Here is a 21709-nt window from a genome sequence, read left to right on the forward strand (position 1 = left end):
ACAGTGCTACAGGAAGACTATGACAAATCAAGCAGCTGACTGTGAGAAAATGAGAAATGCAAATACATGATGACTGATGGAGGTAACCGAAGAATCCTGGATGAGTTCGGAGAGGATGTAATGACATGAAAATAAAAAGCACGTAATAGAGATGCTTAGAAAACAGTGTTATGAGATCTATGAGGATATATTTCAGCCAAAAAGACATAAAAGGATGTGGGATATTATACAAAACATATGTCCATCCACATCTTGAATGCTGTGCATAATGAACTTGGTCATCATACCACGAAAAGGACATTGGTCGTTTGTTTTTCAGGAATAAAATTAAATTTAAGAGATCTAAAAGGTAAAATATCACAGGAGGAGGAGAGCAACGCTTTGAGACAATAAGACTTTGACAGAAAATATCAGAATTAATATATCGATCTTCTTCAAACCAGTAAAATCCAGACCTTTAACAGGAAATACAATGACACATACAAAAAGGTCCATTCTGCTATGAAATAAAATTTCTTGATTTAGTCATACGTTAATGGCAGGCTTCCACCACATGTAACAGATTTCAGTAATTTTTTAGATAGGCTTGATAAGTACTAGCTAGGGAAAAGTATCTGGTAGACAGAAATATTAGGCTGGGCCTCACGTGCAATGCAATCACATTAGTCAACTGATCAATCTCTTCCATTTCATCTTCATATGTGCAATGCTACACCTTAGTTAACTGATCAATCTTGTCCTACCGTGATCAATCTTTTCCAATCTTGATCAATCTTGTCCTACCTTGATCAATCTTTTCCAATCTATCTTCATTTTTTGGCGAATACCGGACCACACCAGGCTTTTCATTCGTCACGAATACCCTGACATCTTTAACCTCATTAACAATTTAGATCATAAAAGACATAACTATGTAAATTTATGCTTACCGTTCGTTTTCGTCACAAGAATGGCAATTTCCCTGTGTGGTTCTCGAAAGCTGTCGGCATGGTGTTGACGTTGACAGTCAGCTGATGATAATCCGGAATCCGGATTCCCAATCCAACTAGGAGAGATTGCAGAGATTGCAGCGGGGGTTGGAAGTATGAGAGTTACGTGATGCTTGAGGTTTTGTTTTAGAATAAGAAAATGAAATATATGATTAGAAATTAGTCACAATCTCAGAGATTGCCCCGCCTCACACTAAGCCCATTCATTCGGGAATCAGACTGACAAGAACTTTACAAGTTCATCATCAATATCGTCCCCATCTGTCTCCACGTCATCATTTTCAGCATGTTTATGGAGTTGCTGACTCTGGGGCTCCTAGACTGACAAGAACTTTACAAGTTCATCATTAATATCGTCCCCATCTGTCTCCACGTCATTGTTTTCAGCATGTTTATTGAGTTGCTGCTGACTGAGTTGCTGACTGAGTTGGACAAAATGTTTCTCATTCTGCTCTCGAGTCTTCTGGTTCTCTAGTGTCTGGGACTTCTCCAACTCCTGGAAACGGGTGTCCATAATTTGCCCTATTGTAACAATATGGCCACGAAGTTCCTCGTTCGTCTGTCGGAGGTTCTGGTTCTCTTTTAGAAGGGCCTCATGCTTCTGACGGAGGGACTCCTCCAACTCCTGGAAACGGGTCTCCATATTTTGCCCTATTGTGACAATATGGCCACGACGTTCCTCGTTCGTCTGTCGGAGGTTCTCGTTCTCATTTAGAAGGGCCTCATGCTTCTGACGGTGGGACTTCTCCAACTCCTGGAAACGGGTCTCCATATTTTGCTCTATTGTGACAACATGGCCACGAAGTTCCTCGTTCGTCTGTCGGAGGTTCTCGTTCTCTTTTAGAAGGGCCTCATGCTTCTGACGGAAGAACTCCTCCAACTCCTGGAAACGGGTCTCCATATTTTGCCCTATTGTAACAATATGGCCACGAAGTTCCTCGTTCGTCTGTCGGAGGTTCTCGTTCTCTTTTAGAAGGGCCTCATGCTTCTGACGGTGGGACTTCTCCAACTCCTGGAAACGGGTCTCCATATTTTGCCCTATTGTAACAATATGGCCACGAAGTTCCTCGTTCGTCTGTCGGAGGTTCTCGTTCTCTTTTAGAAGGGCCTCATGCTTCTGAAGGAAGGACTTCTCCATTTCCTCACGGCAGTTTTCAAAGCTCTGATGAAAGAAACTCTCTAACTCCTTCATTTTCCTGTCGTGCTCCATGTCCCTCTCGTAAACATGTTTGCGAAGTTCCTCGAGCTCTTGACGTAAGGAGCTCTGCGGATCTTGTATTTCTCCTGAAGACTGAGGAGGTACTGGACGCTCGTCTGGCTCATGGCCCTGAGGAGGTACTGGACACTCGTCTGGCTCATGGCCCTGAGGAGGTACTGGACACTCGTCTGGCTCATGGCCCTGAGGAGGTACTGGACACTCGTCTGGCTCATGGCCCTGAGGAGGTACTGGACACTCGTCTGGCTCATGGCCCTGAGGTACTGGACGCTCGTCTGGCTCATGGCCCTGAGTAGGTACTGGACGCTCGTCTGGCTCATGGGTTGGATTACTCTCAGTGAATGTGGGCATGTCGGGGGAGTAACCCATGAGATAGTCGATGGTTTTTCTCATATTTTCATCATATTGTTCGACAACTTGAGAATCGGAGTTGGGGTGAAGGGCTTTCCTCAAAACTGCACGACGTTCGGCCGATTCCTTGGCTTCCTTGTCTTCCCTCCGCCACTTGTCTCTCCTTGCCTTATCCCGTTGCAGTCTCTTTAGCTTCTTTTGCTCCTTCCATTCGGCTTCTTTTCTCCTCATCTCCTCCACTTTGCGGAGGTGACGTTTCTCGCGCCGATCTCGCCGGTGTTCCCTGGCGAAGTGGATTTTCATATACTTTCTCAACATCATTCCCTTCTCCACGCCCTTCTCAGACACGGAGGTTGTGTTGGAAGCGTCCTGCCCCACGTCAGTTTGACGATTGCGGGTGACGAGAGCTAAGACCTCTGGCGGCCAGTCCGAAAAGTCCTCCACCTCCCCGCGCGTTACACACACGAAGCCCACCGCTAGAATAGCAAGTGTTATAAGTGTGACTAATTTCATCATTGAGAGTTTTGTTATTTAAACGATGTGGGCGAAAGTCAGTGGATGGGTCAGAGAGCGATGTAGAAAAGGCGTGGTCTCTGGAATGTCTGTGGAGTAAGGTGTCGTAAAGATGTTAGTGAAGATGTTCGTCGTCGAAGGCTGGGTGGGAGATGACAGGTTGCAGGGAAGACTGGCTGTAGAGAGGTTGTTGAGGTTGTGGGCAGTAGACAGGAGGTAGGGCAGTGCTCCGGGGAATTAGGGAGTAAGTGGGGAATCGAGAGTTAGCTGGGGAGTAGATGCAAGCTTAATTAAACCTAAGTTAACCGCACCCTCGAGAGGCTCATCTTCACTATAACATCGAATGTCATCTTCACTATTCATGAGGCAAACGAATCTTCGCCTTACCTTACTTAGGCAAACCCATCTTCACTAGTCCCTCAAAAGACGCATCTTCACTATAGGGTGTAAACACACTAGATGGGGGGTTATGAGGAGGTGTTATGATGATGGGATGGAGGTTATGCGAGATGGGCTATGATGGTGGGGAAGATGAGTTATGGTGGAGGGGAGAAGTTTATGAGGGATGGGCTAAGGTGGTGTGGAGGGGCGCTATGGCTATGGAGAGAGAGGGATATGAGGCATGGGTTACGGTTGGGAGATGAGGATTATGAGGGATGGGTTATGGTGTTGGGGAGAGGGCCATAACCTTACTTAGGCAAACACATCTTCACTAGTCCTCCAAAAGACGTATGTTCACTACTGGGTGTAAACACACTAGATGGGTGGTTATGAGGAGGTGCTATGATGATGGAAGAGGGTTATGAGAGATGGGTTATGGTGGTGGGAAGAGGGCCATAACCTTACTTAGGCAAACACATCTTCACTAGTCCCTCAAAAGATGCATCTTCACTATTGGGTTAAACACACTAGATGGGTGGTTATGAGATGTTATGATGATGGGATGGACGTTATGAGGGATGGGCTATGATGGTGGGGAAGATGGGTTATGGTGTTGGGGAGAGGGCAATAACGTTACTTAGGCAAACACATCTTCACTAGTCCTTCAAAAGACGTATCTTCACTATTGGTTGTAAACACAGTAGATGGATGGTTATGAGGAGATGTTATGATGATGGGAAGAAGGTTATGAGAGATGGGCTATGATTGTGGGGAAGATGAACTATGGTGGAGGGGAGAAGTTTATGAAGGATGGGCTAAGGTGGTGTGGTGGGGAGATTATGAGGGATGGGCTATGGTGGAGGGGAGGGTGGGTTAGAGTGGTGGTGGGAGGATTATGTAGGATGGGTGATGGATACGGGGAGAGGGTTATGATTGATGGGTTATGGTGGTGAGGAGATTATGAGGGATGATTGGTTATAGTGGTGGTGGGGAGAGTATAATCATAACACCTCCTCATAAACACTTATCTAGTGCGTTTACACCCAATAGTGAAGATGCGTCTTTTGAGGGATTAGTGAAGATGTGTTTGCCTAAGTAAGGTCATGGCCCTCTCCCCACCACCATAACCCATCTCTCATAACCTTCTTCCCATCATCATAACATTTCCTCATAACCATCCATCTAGTGTGTTTACACCCAATAGTGAAGATACGTCTTTTGAAGAAGTGAAGGTGTGTTTGCCTAAGTAAGGTTATGGCCCTCACCCCATCACCATAACTCATCTTCCCTACCATCATAGCCCATCCCTTATAACCTCCATCCCATCATCATAACACCTCATAACTACCCATCTAGTGTGCTTACACCCAATAGTGAAGATACGTCTTTTGAAGAAGTAGTGAAGATGTGTTTGCCTGAGTAACGTTATTGCCCTCTCCCCAACACCATAACCCATCCTACCCACCATCATAGCCCATCCCTCATAACGTCCATCCCATCATCATAACACCTCATAACCACCCATCTAGTGTGTTTACACCCAATAGTGAAGATGCGTCTTTTGAGGGACTAGTGAAGATGTGTTTGCCTAAGTAAGGTTATTGCCCTCTCCCCAACACCATAACCCATCTTCCCCACCATCATAGCCCATCCCTCATAACGTCCATCCCATCATCATAACACCTCATAACCACCCAACTTGAGTGTTTACACCTTATAGTGAAGATGCGTCTTTTGAGGGACTAGTGAAGATGTGTTTGCCTAAGTAAGGCCCTCTCCTCAACACCATAACCCATCCCTCATAATCCTCATCTCCCAACCGAAACCCATGCCTCATATCCCTCTCTCTCCATAACCATAACCCATCCTCCCCAATACCTTAGCACATCCTTCATAACCCTCTCCCCACCACCATAACTCATCTTCCCCACCATCGTAGCCCATCCCTCATCACCTTCCCATCATCATAACACCTCATAACCACCCATCTAGTGTGCTTACACCCTATAGTGAAGATGCGTCTTTTGAGGGACTAGTGAAGATGTGTTTGCCTAAGTAAGGTGAGGCGAAGATTCGTTTGCCTCATGAATAGTGAAGATGAGATTCGACGTTATAGTGAAGATGAGTTTCTCGAGGGTGTGGTTAACTTAGGTTTAATTAAGTTTGCATCTACTCCCCAGCTAACTCTCGATTCCCCACTTACTCCCTAATTCCCCGGAGCACTGCCCTACCTCCTGTCTACTGCCCACAACCTCAACAACCTCTCTACTGCCAGTCTTCCCTGCAACCTGTCATCTCCCACCCAGCCTTCGACGACGAACATCTTCACTAACATCTTTACGACACCTTACTCCACAGACATTCCAGAGACCACGCCTTTTCTACATCGCTTTCTGACCCAACAACTGATTTTTCGCCCCCATCTTTTATAAATTAAAACTGTCAATGATGAAATTAGTCACACTTATAACACTTGCTATTCTAGCGGTGGGCTTCGTGTGTGTAACGCGCGGGGAGGTGGAGGACTTTTCGGACTGGCCGCCAGAGGTCTTCACTCCCGTCACCCGCAAACGTCCAACTGACGTGGGGCAGGACTCTTCCAGCACAACCTCCGTGTCTGAGAAGGGCGTGGAGAAGGGAATGATGTTGAGAAAGTATATGAAAATCCACTTCGCCAGGGAACACCGGCGAGATCGGCGAGAGAAACGTCACCTCCGCAAAGTGGAGGAGATGAGGAGAAAAGAAGCCGAATGGAAGGAGCAAAAGAAGCTAAAGAGACTGCAACGGGATAAGGCAAGGAGAGACAAGTGGCGGAGGGAAGACAAGGAAGCCAAGGAATCGGCCGAACGTCGTGCAGTTTTGAGGAAAGCCCTTCACCCCAACTCCGATTCTCAAGTTGTCGAACAATATGATGAAAATATGAGAAAAACCATCGACTATCTCATGGGTTACTCCCCCGACATGCCCACATTCACTGAGAGTAATCCAACCCATGAGCCAGACAAGCGTCCAGTACCTCCTCAGGGCCATGAGCCAGACGAGCGTCCAGTACCTCAGGGCCATGAGCCAGACGAGTGTCCAGTACCTACTCAGGGCCATGAGCCAGATGAGTGTCCAGTACCTCCTCAGGGCCATGAGCCAGACGAGTGTCCAGTACCTCCTCAGGGCCATGAGCCAGACGAGTGTCCAGTGCCTCCTCAGGGCCATGAGCCAGATGAGTGTCCAGTACCTCCTCAGGGCCATGAGCCAGACGAGTGTCCAGTACCTCCTCAGGGCCATGAGCCAGACGAGTGTCCAGTACCTCCTCAGGGCCATGGGCCAGACGAGCGACCAGTACCTCCTCAGTCTTCAGGAGAAATACAAGATCCGCAGAGCTCCTTACGTCAAGAGCTCGAGGAACTTCGCAAACATGTTTACGAGAGGGACATGGAGCACGACAGGAAAATGAAGGAGTTAGAGAGTTTCTTTCATCAGAGCTTTGAAAACTTCCGTGAGGAAATGGAGAAGTCCTTCCGTCAGAAGCATGAGGCCCTTCTAAAAGAGAACGAGAACCTCCGACAGACGAACGAGGAACTTCGTGGCCATATTGTCACAATAGAGCAAAATATGGACACCCGTTTCCAGGAGTTGGAGAAGTCCCACCGTCAGAAGGATGAGGCCCTTCTAAAAGAGAACGAGAACCTCCGACAGACGAACGAGGAACTTCGTGGCCATATTGTCACAATAGGGCAAAATATGGACACCCGTTTCCAGGAGTTGGAGGAGTCCCTCCGTCAGAAGCATGAGGCCCTTCTAAAAGAGAACCAGAACCTCCGACAGACGAACGAGGAACTTCGTGGCCATATTGTCACAATAGGGCAAATTATGGACACCCGTTTCCAGGAGTTGGAGAAGTCTCAGACATTAGAGAACCAGAAGACTCGAGAGCAGAATGAGAAACATTTTGTCCAACTCAGTCAGCAACTCAGTCAGCAGCAACTCAATAACCATGCTGAAAACAATGACGTAGACACAGATGGGGACGATATTAATGATGAACTTGTAAAGTTCTTGTCAGTCTAGGAGCCCCAGAGTCAGCAACTCCATAAACATGCTGAAAATGATGACGTGGAGACAGATGGGGACGATATTGATGATGAACTTGTAAAGTTCTTGTCAGTCTGATTCCCGAATAAATGGGCTTGGTGTGAGGCGGGGCAATCTCTGAGATTGTGACTAATTTCTAATCATATATTTCATTTTCTTATTCTAAAACAAAACCTCAAGCATCACGTAACTCTCATACTTCCAACCTCCGCTACAATCTCTGAGATTGTGACTAATTTCTAATCATATATTTCATTTTCTTATTCTAAAACAAAACCTCAAGCATCACGTAACTCTCATACTTCCAACCCCCGCTACAATCTCTGAGATTGTGACTAATTTCTAATCATATATTACATTTTCTTATTCTAAAACAAAACCTCAAGCATCACGTAACTCTCATACTTCCAACCCCCGCTGCAATCTCTGCAATCTCTCCTAGTTGGATTGGGAATCCGGATTCCGGATTATCATCAGCTGACTGTCAACGTCAACACCATGCCGACAGCTTTCGAGAACCACACAGGGAAATTGCCATTCTTGTGACGAAAACGATTGGTAAGCATAAATTTACTTATTTAGATCTTATATGATCTAAATTGTTAATGGGGTTAAAGATGTCAGGGTAGTGACAAATGAAAAGCCTGGTGGTCCATTATTTGCCAAAAAATGAAGATAGATTGGAAAAGATTGATCAAGATTGGAAAAGATTGATCAAGGTAGGACAAGATTGGAAAAGATTGATCAAGGTAGGAAAAGATTGATCAGTTAACTAATATGTAGCATAGCACATATGAAGATAGAACACATGACTGTCTCAATCAAGAAATTTTATTTCATCGTAGGAATGGATCTTTTTGTAGGTATCATTCTTTTTCCTGTTAAAGGTCTGGATTTTACTGGTTTGAAGATCATTCTATTAATTTTGATATTTTCTGTCAAAGTCTTGTTGTCTCAAAGCGTTGCTCCTCTACTCCTGTGATATTTTACCTTTTAGATCTCTTAACTTTTAATTCATTCTTGAAAAACAAACGACCAATGTCCTTTTCGTGGTATGATGACCAAGTTTATTATGCACAGCATTCAAGATGTTTTGTATAATATCCCACATCCTTTTATGTCTTTTTGGCTGAAATAAATCCTCATAGATCTCATAACACTGTTTTCTAAGCATCTCTATTACATGCTTTTTATTTTCATGTCATTGCTTATCATCCTCTCCAAACTCATCCAGGATTCTTTGGTTACCTCCATCAGTCATCATGTATTTGCATTTCTCATTTTCTCACAACCAGCTGCTTAATTTGTCATAGTCTTCCTGTAACACTGTAAGTATACTGTATTATCTTTACAGTTTTTCAAGATATTTCAGAATTTAGTGTCATCTGCAAACATTTTCACAGGACATTTTACTGTTTCACTTATGTCATCTACATATATTAGGAAGAAAGTGTTTGAATCTGGATGGTATGCAAAGTATGCAAGAGTAATGGAAAGTGATTTGGTGAAGAGAAAAGAGGAAGTGAAAACCTTGCGTAAGATGAAATGTGGCAAGGAGGCTGGAGTGGATAGTATTGCAGTTGAATTGATTAAGAAAAGGGGTAACTGTGTTATTGATTGGTTGGTTAGGATTTTCAGTATGTGTATGGATCATGTTTAGGTGCCTAAAGATTGGCAGAATACATGCATAGTTTCACTGTATATAAAGGTTAGTGTTGAAACTACAAAGGTACAAGTTTTTTGAGTGTGTCTGGTAAATTTTATGGGAGGTTACTGATTGAGAAGGTGAAGGCATGTACGGAGCATCAGACTAGGGAGGAGCAGTGTGGTTTCAGAAGTGGCAGAGGATGTGTGGATCAGGTGTTTGCCCGAGGAACACGTGTGAGAATGATTAGAGAAACAGATGGATATGGCATGTATGGATCTGGAGAAAGCATATGATAGGATTGGTAGAGATGCCTTGTGGAAGGTCTTAAGGATATACAGTGTGGGAGGAAAGCTGCTAGGGGCAGAGAATTTTTTATCAGTGTAAGGCATTTTGACAAGTAAGAGGAGAGGAGATTGTATTGTTCCAAGAATGGTTAGTCAGCAGCAGAGGTGTGTAATGTCAACATGGTTGTCCAGTTTGTGTATGGATGGGATGGTGGGGGAAGTATCCCTGCTTTATCTGTCTGTGGGAGAGTAGGGCTAAGGATACACTACATATCCCTGCTTTTTCTGCCTCTGGAATAGTATAGCTAAGGAAAACATTGTGTTTGGAGAAAAGAATGTAATGGCAAACCCTTCGGTTGATAGAGATAAGGTTATTTTACCACCACTGCGCATCAAACTAAGTTTAACGAAACAGTTTGTAAAGGCTTTAAACCAAGAAGGGGGCTCAGGGAGAAGCTGAAGGCAGATGTTTTTGGACGGGCCGCAAATCAGGGAACTCATGAAAGACCACATTTCCAAGATTCAGTAAAGAGTGCTTGAGGCAGAGGCATTGTCTTCGTTCCCTCTGGTTCTTCCAATCATCATAATTTCTCATAACCATCCATCTAGTGTGTTTACATCCAATAGTGAAGATGCGTCTCTTTTGAGGGAATAGTGAAGATGTGTTTGCCCAAGTAAGGTTATGGCCCTCTCCCCAACACCATAACTCATCTTCCCCACCATTATAGTCTATCCCTCATAACCTACACCCCATCATCATAACACCTCCTCATAACCACCCATCTCGTGTGTTTACATCCAATAGTGCAGATGCGTCTTTTTTGAGGGAACAGTGAAGATGTGTTTGCCTAAGTAAGATCATGGCCCTCTCCCCACCACCATAACCCTTCTCTCATAACCTTCTTCCCATCATCATAACACCTTATAACCACCCATCTAGTGTGCTTACACCCAGTAGTGAAGATGCGTCTTTTTTGAGGGAATAGTGAAAATGTGTTTGCCTAAGTAAGATCATGGCCCTCTCCCCACCACCATAACCCATCCCTCATAATCCTCATCTCCCAACCACAACCCATGCCTCATATCCCTCTCTCTCCATAACCATAACACATCCTCCCGAATACCTTACCACATCCTTCATAACCCTCTCCCCATCACCATAACTCATCCTCCCCACCATCATAGCCCGTCCCTCATCACCTCCTTCCCATCATCATAACACCTCCTCATAACTATCCATCTAGTGTGTTTACACCCAGTAGTGAAGATGCGTCTTTTGAAGGACTAGTGAAGATGTGTTTGCCTAAGTAAGGTTATGGCCCTCTCCCCACCACCATAACTCATCTTCCCCACCATCATAGTCCATCCCTCATAACCTACACCCCATCATCATAACACCTCCTCATAACCACCGATCTTGTGTGTTTACACCCTATAGTGAAGATGCGTCTTTTGAGGGACTAGTGAAGATGTGTTTGCCTAAATAAGGTGAGGCGAAAATTCGTTTGCCTCATGAATAGTGAAGATGAGATTCGACGTTATAGTGAAGATGAATTTCTCGAGGGTGTGGTTAACTTAGGTTTAATTAAGCTTGCATCTACTCCCCAGCTAACTCTCGATTCCCCACTTACTCCCTAATTCCCCGGAGCACTGCCCTACCTCCTGTCTACTGCCCACAACCTCAACAACCTCTCTACAGCCAGTCTTCCCTGCAACCTGTCATCTCCCACCCAGCCTTCGACGACGGACATCTTCACTAACATCTTTACGACACCTTACTCCACAGACATTCCAGAGACCACGCCTTTTCTACATCGCTTTCTGACCCAACCACTGACTTTCGCCCCCATCTTTTATAAATCAAAACTGTCGATGATGAAATTAGTCACACTTATAACACTTGCTATCCTAGCGGTGGGCTTCGTGTGTGCAACGCGCGGGGAGGTGGACTTTTCGAACTGGCCGCCAGAGGTCCTCGCTCTCGTCAACCGCAAACGTCCAACTGGCGTGGGGCATGACGCTTCCAGCACAACCTCCGTGTCTAAGAAGGGCGTGAAGCCTTCCCCTGAGGTAGACCCCGAGGTCACTCAGGAGGCCGCCATGGACCAGAACGCAATGATGGTGATGAAGTATATCAACATCCAGATCGCCAAGGAAAGCATGCTAGAGCAACTCGAGGAGCGTCGCCTCCGCAAAGTGGAGGAGAAGAAGAGAAAAGAAGCCCAATGGGAGGAATACATGGAAGCCAAGCGATTGGCCGACCGTGATCTCGTCTTGAGGAAAGCCCTTCAATCAAACTCCGATTCTCAAGGTGACGAACAATATAATGATAATATGCGAAAAACCATCGATTATCTCATGGGTTTCTCCCCCGACATGCCCACATTCACTGAGAATAATCCAACCCATGAGCCCGACAAGCGTCCAGTACCTCCTCAGGGCCACGAGCCAGACGAGCGTCCAGTACCTCCTCAGGGCCATGAGCCAGACGAGCGTCCTGTACCTCCTCAGGGCCATGAGCCAGACGAGCGTCCAGTACCTCCTCAGGGCCATGAGCCAGACGAGCGTCCAGTACCTCCTCAGTCTCCAGGAGAAATACAAGATCCGCAGAGCTCCTTACGTCAAGAGCTCGAGGAACTTCGCAAACATGTTTACGAGAGGGACATGGAGCACGACAGGAAAATGAAGGAGTTAGAGAGTTTCTTTCATCAGAGCTTTGAAAACTTCCGTGAGGAAATGGAGAAGTCCTTCCGTCAGAAGCATGAGGCCCTTCTAAAAGAGAACGAGAACCTCCGACAGACGAACGAGGAACTTCGTGGCCATATTGTCACAATAGAGCAAAATATGGAGACCCGTTTCCAGGAGTTGGAGAAGTCCCACCGTCAGAAGGATGAGGCCCTTCTAAAAGAGAACGAGAACCTCCGACAGACGAACGAGGAACTTCGTGGCCATATTGTCACAATAGGGCAAAATATGGACACCCGTTTCCAGGAGTTGGAGGAGTCCCTCCGTCAGAAGCATGAGGCCCTTCTAAAAGAGAACCAGAACCTCCGACAGACGAACGAGGAACTTCGTGGCCATATTGTCACAATAGGGCAAATTATGGACACCCGTTTCCAGGAGTTGGAGAAGTCCCAGACACTAGAGAACCAGAAGACTCGAGAGCAGAATGAGAAACATTTTGTCCAACTCAGTCAGCAACTCAGTCAGCAGCAACTCAATAAACATGCTGAAAATAATGACGTGGACACAGATGGGGACGATATTAATGATGAACTTGTAAAGTTCTTGTCAGTCTAGGAGCCCCAGAGTCAGCAACTCCATAAACATGCTGAAAATGATGACGTGGAGACAGATGGGGACGATATTGATGATGAACTTGTAAAGTTCTTGTCAGTCTGATTCCCGAATAAATGGGCTTGGTGTGAGGCGGGGCAATCTCTGAGATTGTGACTAATTTCTAATCATATATTTCATTTTCTTATTCTAAAACAAAACCTCAAGCATTACGTAACTCTCATACTTCCAACCTCCGCTGCAATCTCTGAGATTGTGACTAATTTCTAATCATATATTTCATTTTCTTATTCTAAAACAAAACCTCAAGCATCACGTAACTCTCATACTTCCAACCCCCGCTGCAATCTCTGCAATCTCTCCTAGTTGGATTGGGAATCCGGATTCCGGATTATCATCAGCTGACTGTCAACGTCAACACCATGCCGACAGCTTTCGAGAACCACACAGGAAATTGCCATTCTTGTGACGAAAACGATTGGTAAGCATAAATTTACTTATTTAGATCTTATATGATCTAAATTGTTAATGGGGTTAAAGATGTCATGGTAGTGACAAATGAAAAGCCTGGTGGTCCATTATTTGCCAAAAAATGAAGATAGATTGGAAAAGATTGATCAAGATTTGAAAAGATTGATCAAGGTAGGACAAGATTGATCAAGATTGGAAAAGATTGATCAAGGTAGGAAAAGATTGATCACTTAACTAATATGACGCATCTTCACTACTGGGTATAAGCACACTAGATGGGTGGTTATAAGGTGTTATGATGATGGGAAGAAGGTTATGAGAGATGGGTTATGGTGGTGGGGAGAGGGCCATGATCTTAGGCAAACACATCTTCACTATTCCCTCAAACAAGACGCATCTTCACTATTGGATGTAAACACACTAGATGGGTGGTTATGAGGAGATGTTATGATGATGGGAAGAAGGTTATGAGAGATGGGTTATGGTGGTGGGGAGAGGGCCATAACCTTACTTAGGCAAACACATCTTCACTAGTCCCTCAAAAAGACGCATCTTCACTATTGGGTGTAAGCACACTAGACGGGTGGATATGAGGAGGTGTTATGATGATGAGATGGAGGCTATGCGGATGGGTTATGGTGGTGGGTAAGATGAGTTATGGTAGTGGGGATAGAATTATGAACGATAGGTTATGGTGGTAGGGAGATTACAAGGGATGGGTTATAGTGGTGGTGGAAGGATTATGAAGGATGGAATATGATGATGGAGAGATTATGAGGGATAGAATATGGTGATGGGGAGATTATGAGGGTTGGGTTATGGTGGAGGGGAGGGTGGGTTAGAGTGGTGGTGGGAGGATTATGTGAGATGGGTTATGGTTATAGAGAGAGGATTATGAGGGATGGGTTATGGTGATGAGGAGATAATGAGGGATGGGTTATGGTGGTGGGGAAGGGAATGTGAGGAATGGGCTACGGTAGTGGAGAGGATGGGTTATGTTGACTACAGTGTTTGCCATGAAGTCATATACAATACAAAATAACTTACCCTTATGAAATGGCTTCATACAAGTAGAATTGGTTTATTCATAATTAAATTACAACCATAGAATCAGATAATGGTTAGACATGCATAGGAAGTTATATATCATTGTTCATTTAATCAAGACAATCACATTGAATGGTCCAGCAGCAGTAATCCCTCATCATATGGGTATCCCAGTGTCCCTGGTATGGGTATCCCAGTGTCCCAGGGATGTCTATCCCAGTGTCCCCGGTATGGGTATCCCAGTGTCCCATGGATATCTATCCCAGTGTCCCCGGTATGGGTATCCCATGGATATCTATCCCAGTGTCCCCGGTATGGGTATCCCAGTGTCCCAGGGATGTCTATCCCAGTGTCCCATGGATATCTATCCCAGTGTCCCCGGTATGGGTATCCCAGTGTCCCAGGGATGTCTATCCCAGTGTCCCATGGATATCTATCCCAGTCTCCCCGGTATGGGTATCCCAGTGTCCCCGGTATGGGTATCCCAGTGTCCCAGGGATGTCTATCCCAGTGTCCCCGGTATGGGTATCCCAGTGTCCCAGGGATGTCTATCCCAGTGTCCCATGGATATCTATCCCAGTGTCCCAGGTATCTTTCTTCGTTGGTTCTTAAATCGTGGCGGAATCGTTGACCCTGTTCCTCACTTAGGTCACCAAGGTTGTCTGGGAAAGGATCCGAGTGGGTGTGGGGGTAATGCAATCTGCTGCACATTTTACAGCCAAGTTGACAGGAAGAAGAAGAGAACATGTTCTCCACGACTGAGAGTAGTTATCTACTTTATGGTTCCCAGCAAACATGCCTTACAACCAGAGGGAACGAAGACAATGCCTCTACCTCAAGCACTCTTTATTGAATCTTGGAAATGTGGGTCTTTTATGAGTTCCCTGATTTGCGGCCCGTCCAAAAACATCTGCCTTCAGCTTCTCCCTGAGTCCCCTTCTTGGTTTAAAGCCTTCACAAACTGTTTCGTTAAACTTAGTTTGATGCGCAGTGGTGGTAAAATAACCTTATCTCTATCAACCGAAGGGTTTGCCATTACATTCTTTTCTCCAAACACAATGTTTCTCAGGCTTCTCCCTGGCTCATCTAGCTATACTATTCCAGAGGCAGAAAAAGCAGGGATACATAGTGTATCCTTAGCCCTACTCTCCCACAGACAGATAAAGCAGGGATACTTCTCCCACCATCCCATCCATACACAAACTGGACAACCATGTTGACATTACACACCTCTGCTGCTGACTAACCTTTCTTGGAACAATTCAATCTCCTCTCCTCTTACTTGTCAAAATGCCTTACACATAAAAAATTCTCTGCCTCTAGCAGCTTTCCTCCCACACTGTATATCCTTAAGACCTTCCACAAGGCATCTCTACCAATCCTATCATATGCTTTCTCCAGATCCATAAATGCCATATCCATCTGTTTCTCTAATCATTCTCACACATGTTCCTCGGGCAAACACCTGATCCACACATCCTCTACCACTTCTAAAACCACACTGCTCCTCCCAAGTCTGATGCTCCGTACATGCCTTCACCTTCTCAATCAGTAACCTCCCATACAATTTACCAGACGCACTCAAGAAACTTGTACCTTTGTAGTTTCAACACTAAACTTTATTCCCCTTGCCTTTATACAGTGAAACTATGCATGTATTCTGCCAATCTTTAGGCACCTAAACATGATCCATACACATACTGAAAATCCTAACCAACCAATCAATAACACAATTACTCCCTTTCTTAATCAATTCAACTGCAATACTATCCACTCCAGCCTCCTTGCCACATTTCATCTTACGCAAGGTTTTCACTTCTTCTTTTCTCTTCACCAAACCACTTTGCATACTTTGCATACCATCCAGATCCAAACACTTTCTTCCTAATATATGTAGATGACATAACTGAAACAGTAAAATGTCCTGTGAAAATGTTTGCAGATGACACTAAATTCTGAAATATCTTGAAAAACTGTAAAGATAATACAGTATACTTACGGTGTTACAGGAAGACTATGACAAATTAAGCAGCTGGCTGTGAGAAAATGAGAAATGCAAATACATGATGACTATTGGAGGTAACCAAAGAATCCTGGATGAGTTTGGAGAGGATGATAAGCAATGACATGAAAATAAAAAGCATGTAATAGAGATGCTTAGAAAACAGTGTTATGAGATCTATGAGGATTTATTTCAGCCAAAAAGACATAAAAGGATGTGGGATATTATACAAAACATATGTCCATCCACATCTTGAATGCTGTGCATAATAAACTTGGTCATCATACCACGAAAAGGACATGGGTCGTTTGTTTTTCGGGAATGAATTAAAAGTTAAGAGATCTAAAAGGTAAAATATCACAGGAGTAGAGGAGCAACGCTTTGAGACAACAAGACTTTGACAGAAAATATCAAAATTAATAGAATGATCTTCAAACCAGTAAAATCCAGACCTTTAACAGGAAAAAGAATGATACATACAAAAAGGTCCATTCCTACGATGAAATAAAATTTCTTGATTGAGACAGTCATGTGTTCTATCTTCATATGTGCTATGCTACATATTAGTTAACTGATCAATCTTTTCCTACCTTGATCAATCTTTTCCAATCTTTTGGAAGAGAAAGACTATTTACTGCCCAATTATTCCTTGCGTGTCGTAGAAAGCGGCTAAAAAGACTGGGAGAAGGAGGGTTGGAAGTATGAGAGTTACGTGATGCTTGAGGTTTTGTTTTAGAATAAGAAAATGAAATATATGATTAGAAATTAGTCACAATCTCAGAGATTGCCTCACCTCACACCAAGCCCATTCATTCGGGAATCAGACTGACAAGAACTTGACAAGTTCATCATCAATATCGTCCCCATCTGTCTCCACGTCATCATTTTCAGCATGTTTATGGAGTTGCTGACTCTGGGGCTCCTAGACTGACAAGAACTTCACAAGTTCATCATTTATATCGTCCCCATCTGTGTCCACGTCATTGTTTTCAGCATGTTTATTGAGTTGCTGCTGACTGAGTTGCTGACTGAGTTGGACAAAATGTTTCTCATTCTGCTCTCGAGTCTTCTGGTTCTCTAGTGTCTGGGACTTCTCTAACTCCTGGAAACGGGTGTCCATAATTTGCCCTATTGTGACAACATGGCCACGAAGTTCCTCGTTCGTCTGTCGGAGGTTCTGGTTCTCTTTTAGAAGGGCCTCATGCTTCTGACGGAGGGACTCCTCCAACTCCTGGAAACGGGTGTCCATATTTTGCCCTATTGTGACAATATGGCCACGAAGTTCCTCGTTCGTCTGTCGGAGGTTCTCGTTCTCTTTTAGAAGGGCCTCATCCTTCTGACGGTGGGACTTCTCCAACTCCTGGAAACGGGTCTCCATATTTTGCCCTATTGTAACAATATGGCCACGAAGTTCCTCGTTCGTCTGTCGGAGGTTCTCGTTCTCTCTTAGAAGGGCCTCATGCTTCTGACGGAAGGACTTCTCCATTTCCTCACGGAAGTTTTCAAAGCTCTGATGAAAGAAACTCTCTAACTCCTTCATTTTCCTGTCGTGCTCCATGTCCCTCTCGTAAACATGTTTGCGAAGTTCATCAAGCTCTTGACGTAAGGAGCTCTGCGGATCTTGTATTTCTCCTGAAGACTGAGGAGGTACTGGACGCTCGTCTGGCTCATGGCCCTGAGGAGGTGCTGGACACTCGTCTGGCTCATGGCCCTGAGGAGGTACTGGACACTCATCTGGCTCATGGCCCTGAGGAGGTACTGGACGCTCGTCGGGCTCATGGCCCTGAGGTACTGGACGCTCGTCTGGCTCATGCCCCTGAGGAGGTACTGGACGCTCGTCTGGCTCATGGCCCTGAGGAGGTACTGGACGCTCGTCTGGCTCATGGGTTGGATTACTCTCAGTGAATGTGGGCATGTCGGGGGAGTAACCCATGAGATAGTCGATGGTTTTTCTCATATTTTTATCATATTGTTCGACAACTTGAGAATCGGAGTTGGGGTGAAGGGCTTTCCTCAAAACTGCACGACGTTCGGCCGATTCCTTGGCTTCCTTGTCTTCCCTCCGCCACTTGTCTCTCCTTGCCTTATCCCGTTGCTGTCTCTTTAGCTTCTTTTGCTCCTTCCATTCGGCTTCTTTTCTCCTCATCTCCTCCACTTTGCGGAGGTGACGTTTCTCGCGCCGATCTCGCCGGTGTTCCCTGGCGAAGTGGATTTTCATATACTTTCTCAACATCATTCCCTTCTCCACGCCCTTCTCAGAGACGGAGGTTGTGTTGGAAGCGTCCTGCCCCACGTCAGTTTGACGATTGCGGGTGACGAGAGCGAGGACCTCTGACGGCCAGTCCGAAAAGTCCTCCACCTCTCCGCGCGTTACACACACGAAGCCCACCGCTAGGATAGCAAGTGTTATAAGTGTGACTAATTTCATCATTGAGAGTTTTGTTATTTAAACGATGTGGGCGAAAGTCAGTGGTTGGGTCAGAAAGCGATGTAGAAAAGGCGTGGTCTCTGGAATGTCTGTGGAGTAAGGTGTCGTAAAGATGTTAGTGAAGATGTAGGTCGTCGAAGGCTGGGTGGGAGATGACAGGTTGCAGGGAAGACTGGCAGTAGAGAGGTTGTTGAGGTTGTGGGCAGTAGACAGGAGGTAGGGCAGTGCTCCGGGGAATTAGGGAGTAAGTGGGGAATCGAGAGTTAGCTGGGGAGTAGATGCAAGCTTAATTAAACCTAAGTTAACCACACCCTCGAGAAACTCATCTTCACTATAACATCGAATCTCATCTTCACTATTCATGAGGCAAACGAATTTTTGCCTTACCTTACTTAGGTAAACACATCTTCACTAGTCCCTCAAAAGACGCATCTTCACTATAGGGTGTAAACACACAAGATGGGTGTTTATGAGGAGGTGTTATGATGATGGGGTGTAGGTTATGAGGGATGGGCTATGATGGTGGGGAAGATGAGTTATGGTGTTGGGGAGAGGGCCATAACCTGACTTAGGCAAACACATCTTCACTAGTCCTTCAAAAGACGCATCTTCACTACTGGGTGTAAACACACTAGATGGATGGTTATGAGGAGGTATTATGATGATGGGAAGGAGGTGATGAGGGATGGGCTATGATGGTGGGGAAGATGAGTTATGGTGATGGGGAGAGGGTTATGAAGGATGTGCTAAGGTATTGGGGAGGATGGGTTATGGTTATGGAGAGAGAGGGATACGAGGCATGGATTGTGGTTGGGAGATGAGGATGATGAGGGATGGGTTGTGTTGGTGGGGAGAGGGCCATGATCTTACTTAGGCAAACACATCTTCACTATTCCCTCAAAAAAGACGCATCTTCACAACTCGGTGTAAGCACACTAGATGGGTGGTTATAAGGTGTTATGATGATGGGAAGAAGGTTATCAGAGGTGGGTTATGGTGGTGGGGAGAGGGCCATGATCTTACTTAGGCAAACACATCTTCACTATCCCCTCAAAAAGACGCATCTTCACTATTGGATGTAAACACACTAGATGGGTGGTTATGAGACTTTATGATGATGGGAAGAAGGTTATGAGAGATGGGTTATGGTGATGGGGAGAGGGCCATGACCTTACTTAGTAAAACCCATCTTCACTATTCCCTCAAAATGACGCATCTCCACTATTGGATGTAAACACACTAGACGGGTGGTTATGAGGAGGTGTTATGATGATGGGGTGTAGGTTATGAGGGATGGGCTATGATGGTTGGGAAGATGAGTTATGGTGTTGGGGAGAGGGCCAAAACCTTACTTAGACTCATCTTCACCATAACATCGAATCTCATCTTCACTATTCATGAGGCAAACTAGTTTTCGCCTTACCTTACTTAGGCAAACACATCTTCACTAGTCCCTCAAAAGACGCATCTTCATTATAGGGTGTAAACACACAAGATTGGTGGTTATGAGGAGGTGTTATGATGATGGGGTGTAGGTTATGAGGGATGGACTATGATGGTGGGGAAGATGAGTTATGGTGTTGGGGAGAGGGCCATAACCTGACTTAGGCAAACACATCTTCACTAGTCCTTCAAAAGACGCATCTTCACTACTGGGTGTAAACACACTAGATGGATGGTTATGAGGAGGTGTTATGATGATGGGAAGGAGGTGATGAGGGACGGGCTATGATGGTGGGGAAGATGAGTTATGGTGATGGGGAGAGGGTTATGAAGGATGTGCTAAGGTATTGGGGAGGACAGGTTATGGTTATGGAGAGAGAGGGATATGAGGCATGGATTGTGGTTGGGAGATGAGGATTATGAGGGATGGGTTGTGGTGGTGGGAGACCCGGTATGGGTATCCCAGTGTCCCAGGGATGTCTATCCCAGTGTCCCATGGATATCTATCCCAGTCTCCCCGGTATGGGTATCCCAGTGTCCCCGGTATGGGTATCCCAGTGTCCCAGGGATGTCTATCCCAGTGTCCCCGGTATGGGTATCCCAGTGTCCCAGGGATGTCTATCCCAGTGTCCCATGGATATCTATCCCAGTGTCCCAGGTATCTTTCTTCGTTGGTTCTTAAATCGTGGCGGAATCGTTGACCCTGTTCCTCACTTAGGTCACCAAGGTTGTCTGGGAAAGGATCCGAGTGGGTGTGGAGGTAATGCAATCTGCTGCACATTTTACAGCCAAGTTGACAGGAAGAAGAAGAGAACATGTTCTCCACGACTGAGAGTAGTTATCTACTTTATGGTTCCCAGCAAACATGCCTTACAACCAGAGGGAACGAAGACAATGCCTCTACCTCAAGCACTCTTTATTGAATCTTGGAAATGTGGGTCTTTTATGAGTTCCCTGATTTGCGGCCCGTCCAAAAACGTCTGCCTTCAGCTTCTCCCTGAGTCCCCTTCTTGGTTTAAAGCCTTTACAAACTGTTTCGTTAAACTTAGTTTGATGCGCAGTGGTGGTAAAATAACCTTATCTCTATCAACCGAAGGGTTTGCCATTACATTCTTTTCTCCAAACACAATGTTTTCTCTCAGAGGCCTTTGTTTTCTCACCCAGTGCTCATCCTTAGCTATACTATTCCAGAGGCAGACAAAGCAGGGATACATAGTGTATCCTTAGCCCTACTCTCCCACAGACAGATAAAGCAGGGATACTTCTCCCACAATCCCATCCATACACAAACTGGACAACCATGTTGACATTACACACCTCTGCTGCTGACTAACCTTTCTTGGAACAATTCAATCTCCTCTCCTCTTACTTGTCAAAATGCCTTACACATAAAAAATTCTCTGCCTCTAGCAGCTTTCCTCCCACACTGTATATCCTTAAGACCTTCCACAAGGCATCTCTACCAATCCTATCATATGCTTTCTCCAGATCCATAAATGCCATATCCATCTGTTTCTCTAATCATTCTCACACATGTTCCTCGGGCAAACACC

The 21709-nt window shown here is 45.3% G+C and overlaps 2 protein-coding genes across 4 annotated transcripts in view; both read right to left on the reverse strand.

The window, feature by feature from the left end:
• LOC139749587 (rab-like protein 3) overlaps nucleotides 1–21709 on the reverse strand; it is a 54117-nt gene that overhangs the window by 14289 nt on the left and 18119 nt on the right. For 2 of the 3 annotated variants that reach the window (XM_071663663.1, XM_071663661.1), the window contains exon 1: nucleotides 930–1061. The exons of the other annotated variant lie outside the window; for it this stretch is intronic. The gene's annotated coding sequence lies outside the window, so the exon portion shown is untranslated. Of the gene's footprint in view, nucleotides 1–929; nucleotides 1062–21709 lie in introns of those variants that run through there. 3 annotated transcript variants of the gene reach the window in all.
• LOC139749584 (uncharacterized) lies at nucleotides 1109–3094 on the reverse strand. Its single transcript, XM_071663656.1, has one exon. It carries the CDS (start codon nucleotides 3070–3072, stop codon nucleotides 1306–1308), a length of 1767 nt encoding a protein of 588 aa, XP_071519757.1. The 5' UTR covers nucleotides 3073–3094; the 3' UTR covers nucleotides 1109–1305.

This window comes from Panulirus ornatus, chromosome 7, assembly GCF_036320965.1.
Source record: "Panulirus ornatus isolate Po-2019 chromosome 7, ASM3632096v1, whole genome shotgun sequence".
Taxonomy (NCBI): domain Eukaryota; kingdom Metazoa; phylum Arthropoda; class Malacostraca; order Decapoda; family Palinuridae; genus Panulirus; species Panulirus ornatus.

Bases quoted from the DNA above. Each gene is read 5' to 3' on its own strand.
- LOC139749584 (XM_071663656.1), bottom strand. From the start codon at position 3,072: ATGATGAAATTAGTCACACTTATAACACTTGCTATTCTAGCGGTGGGC.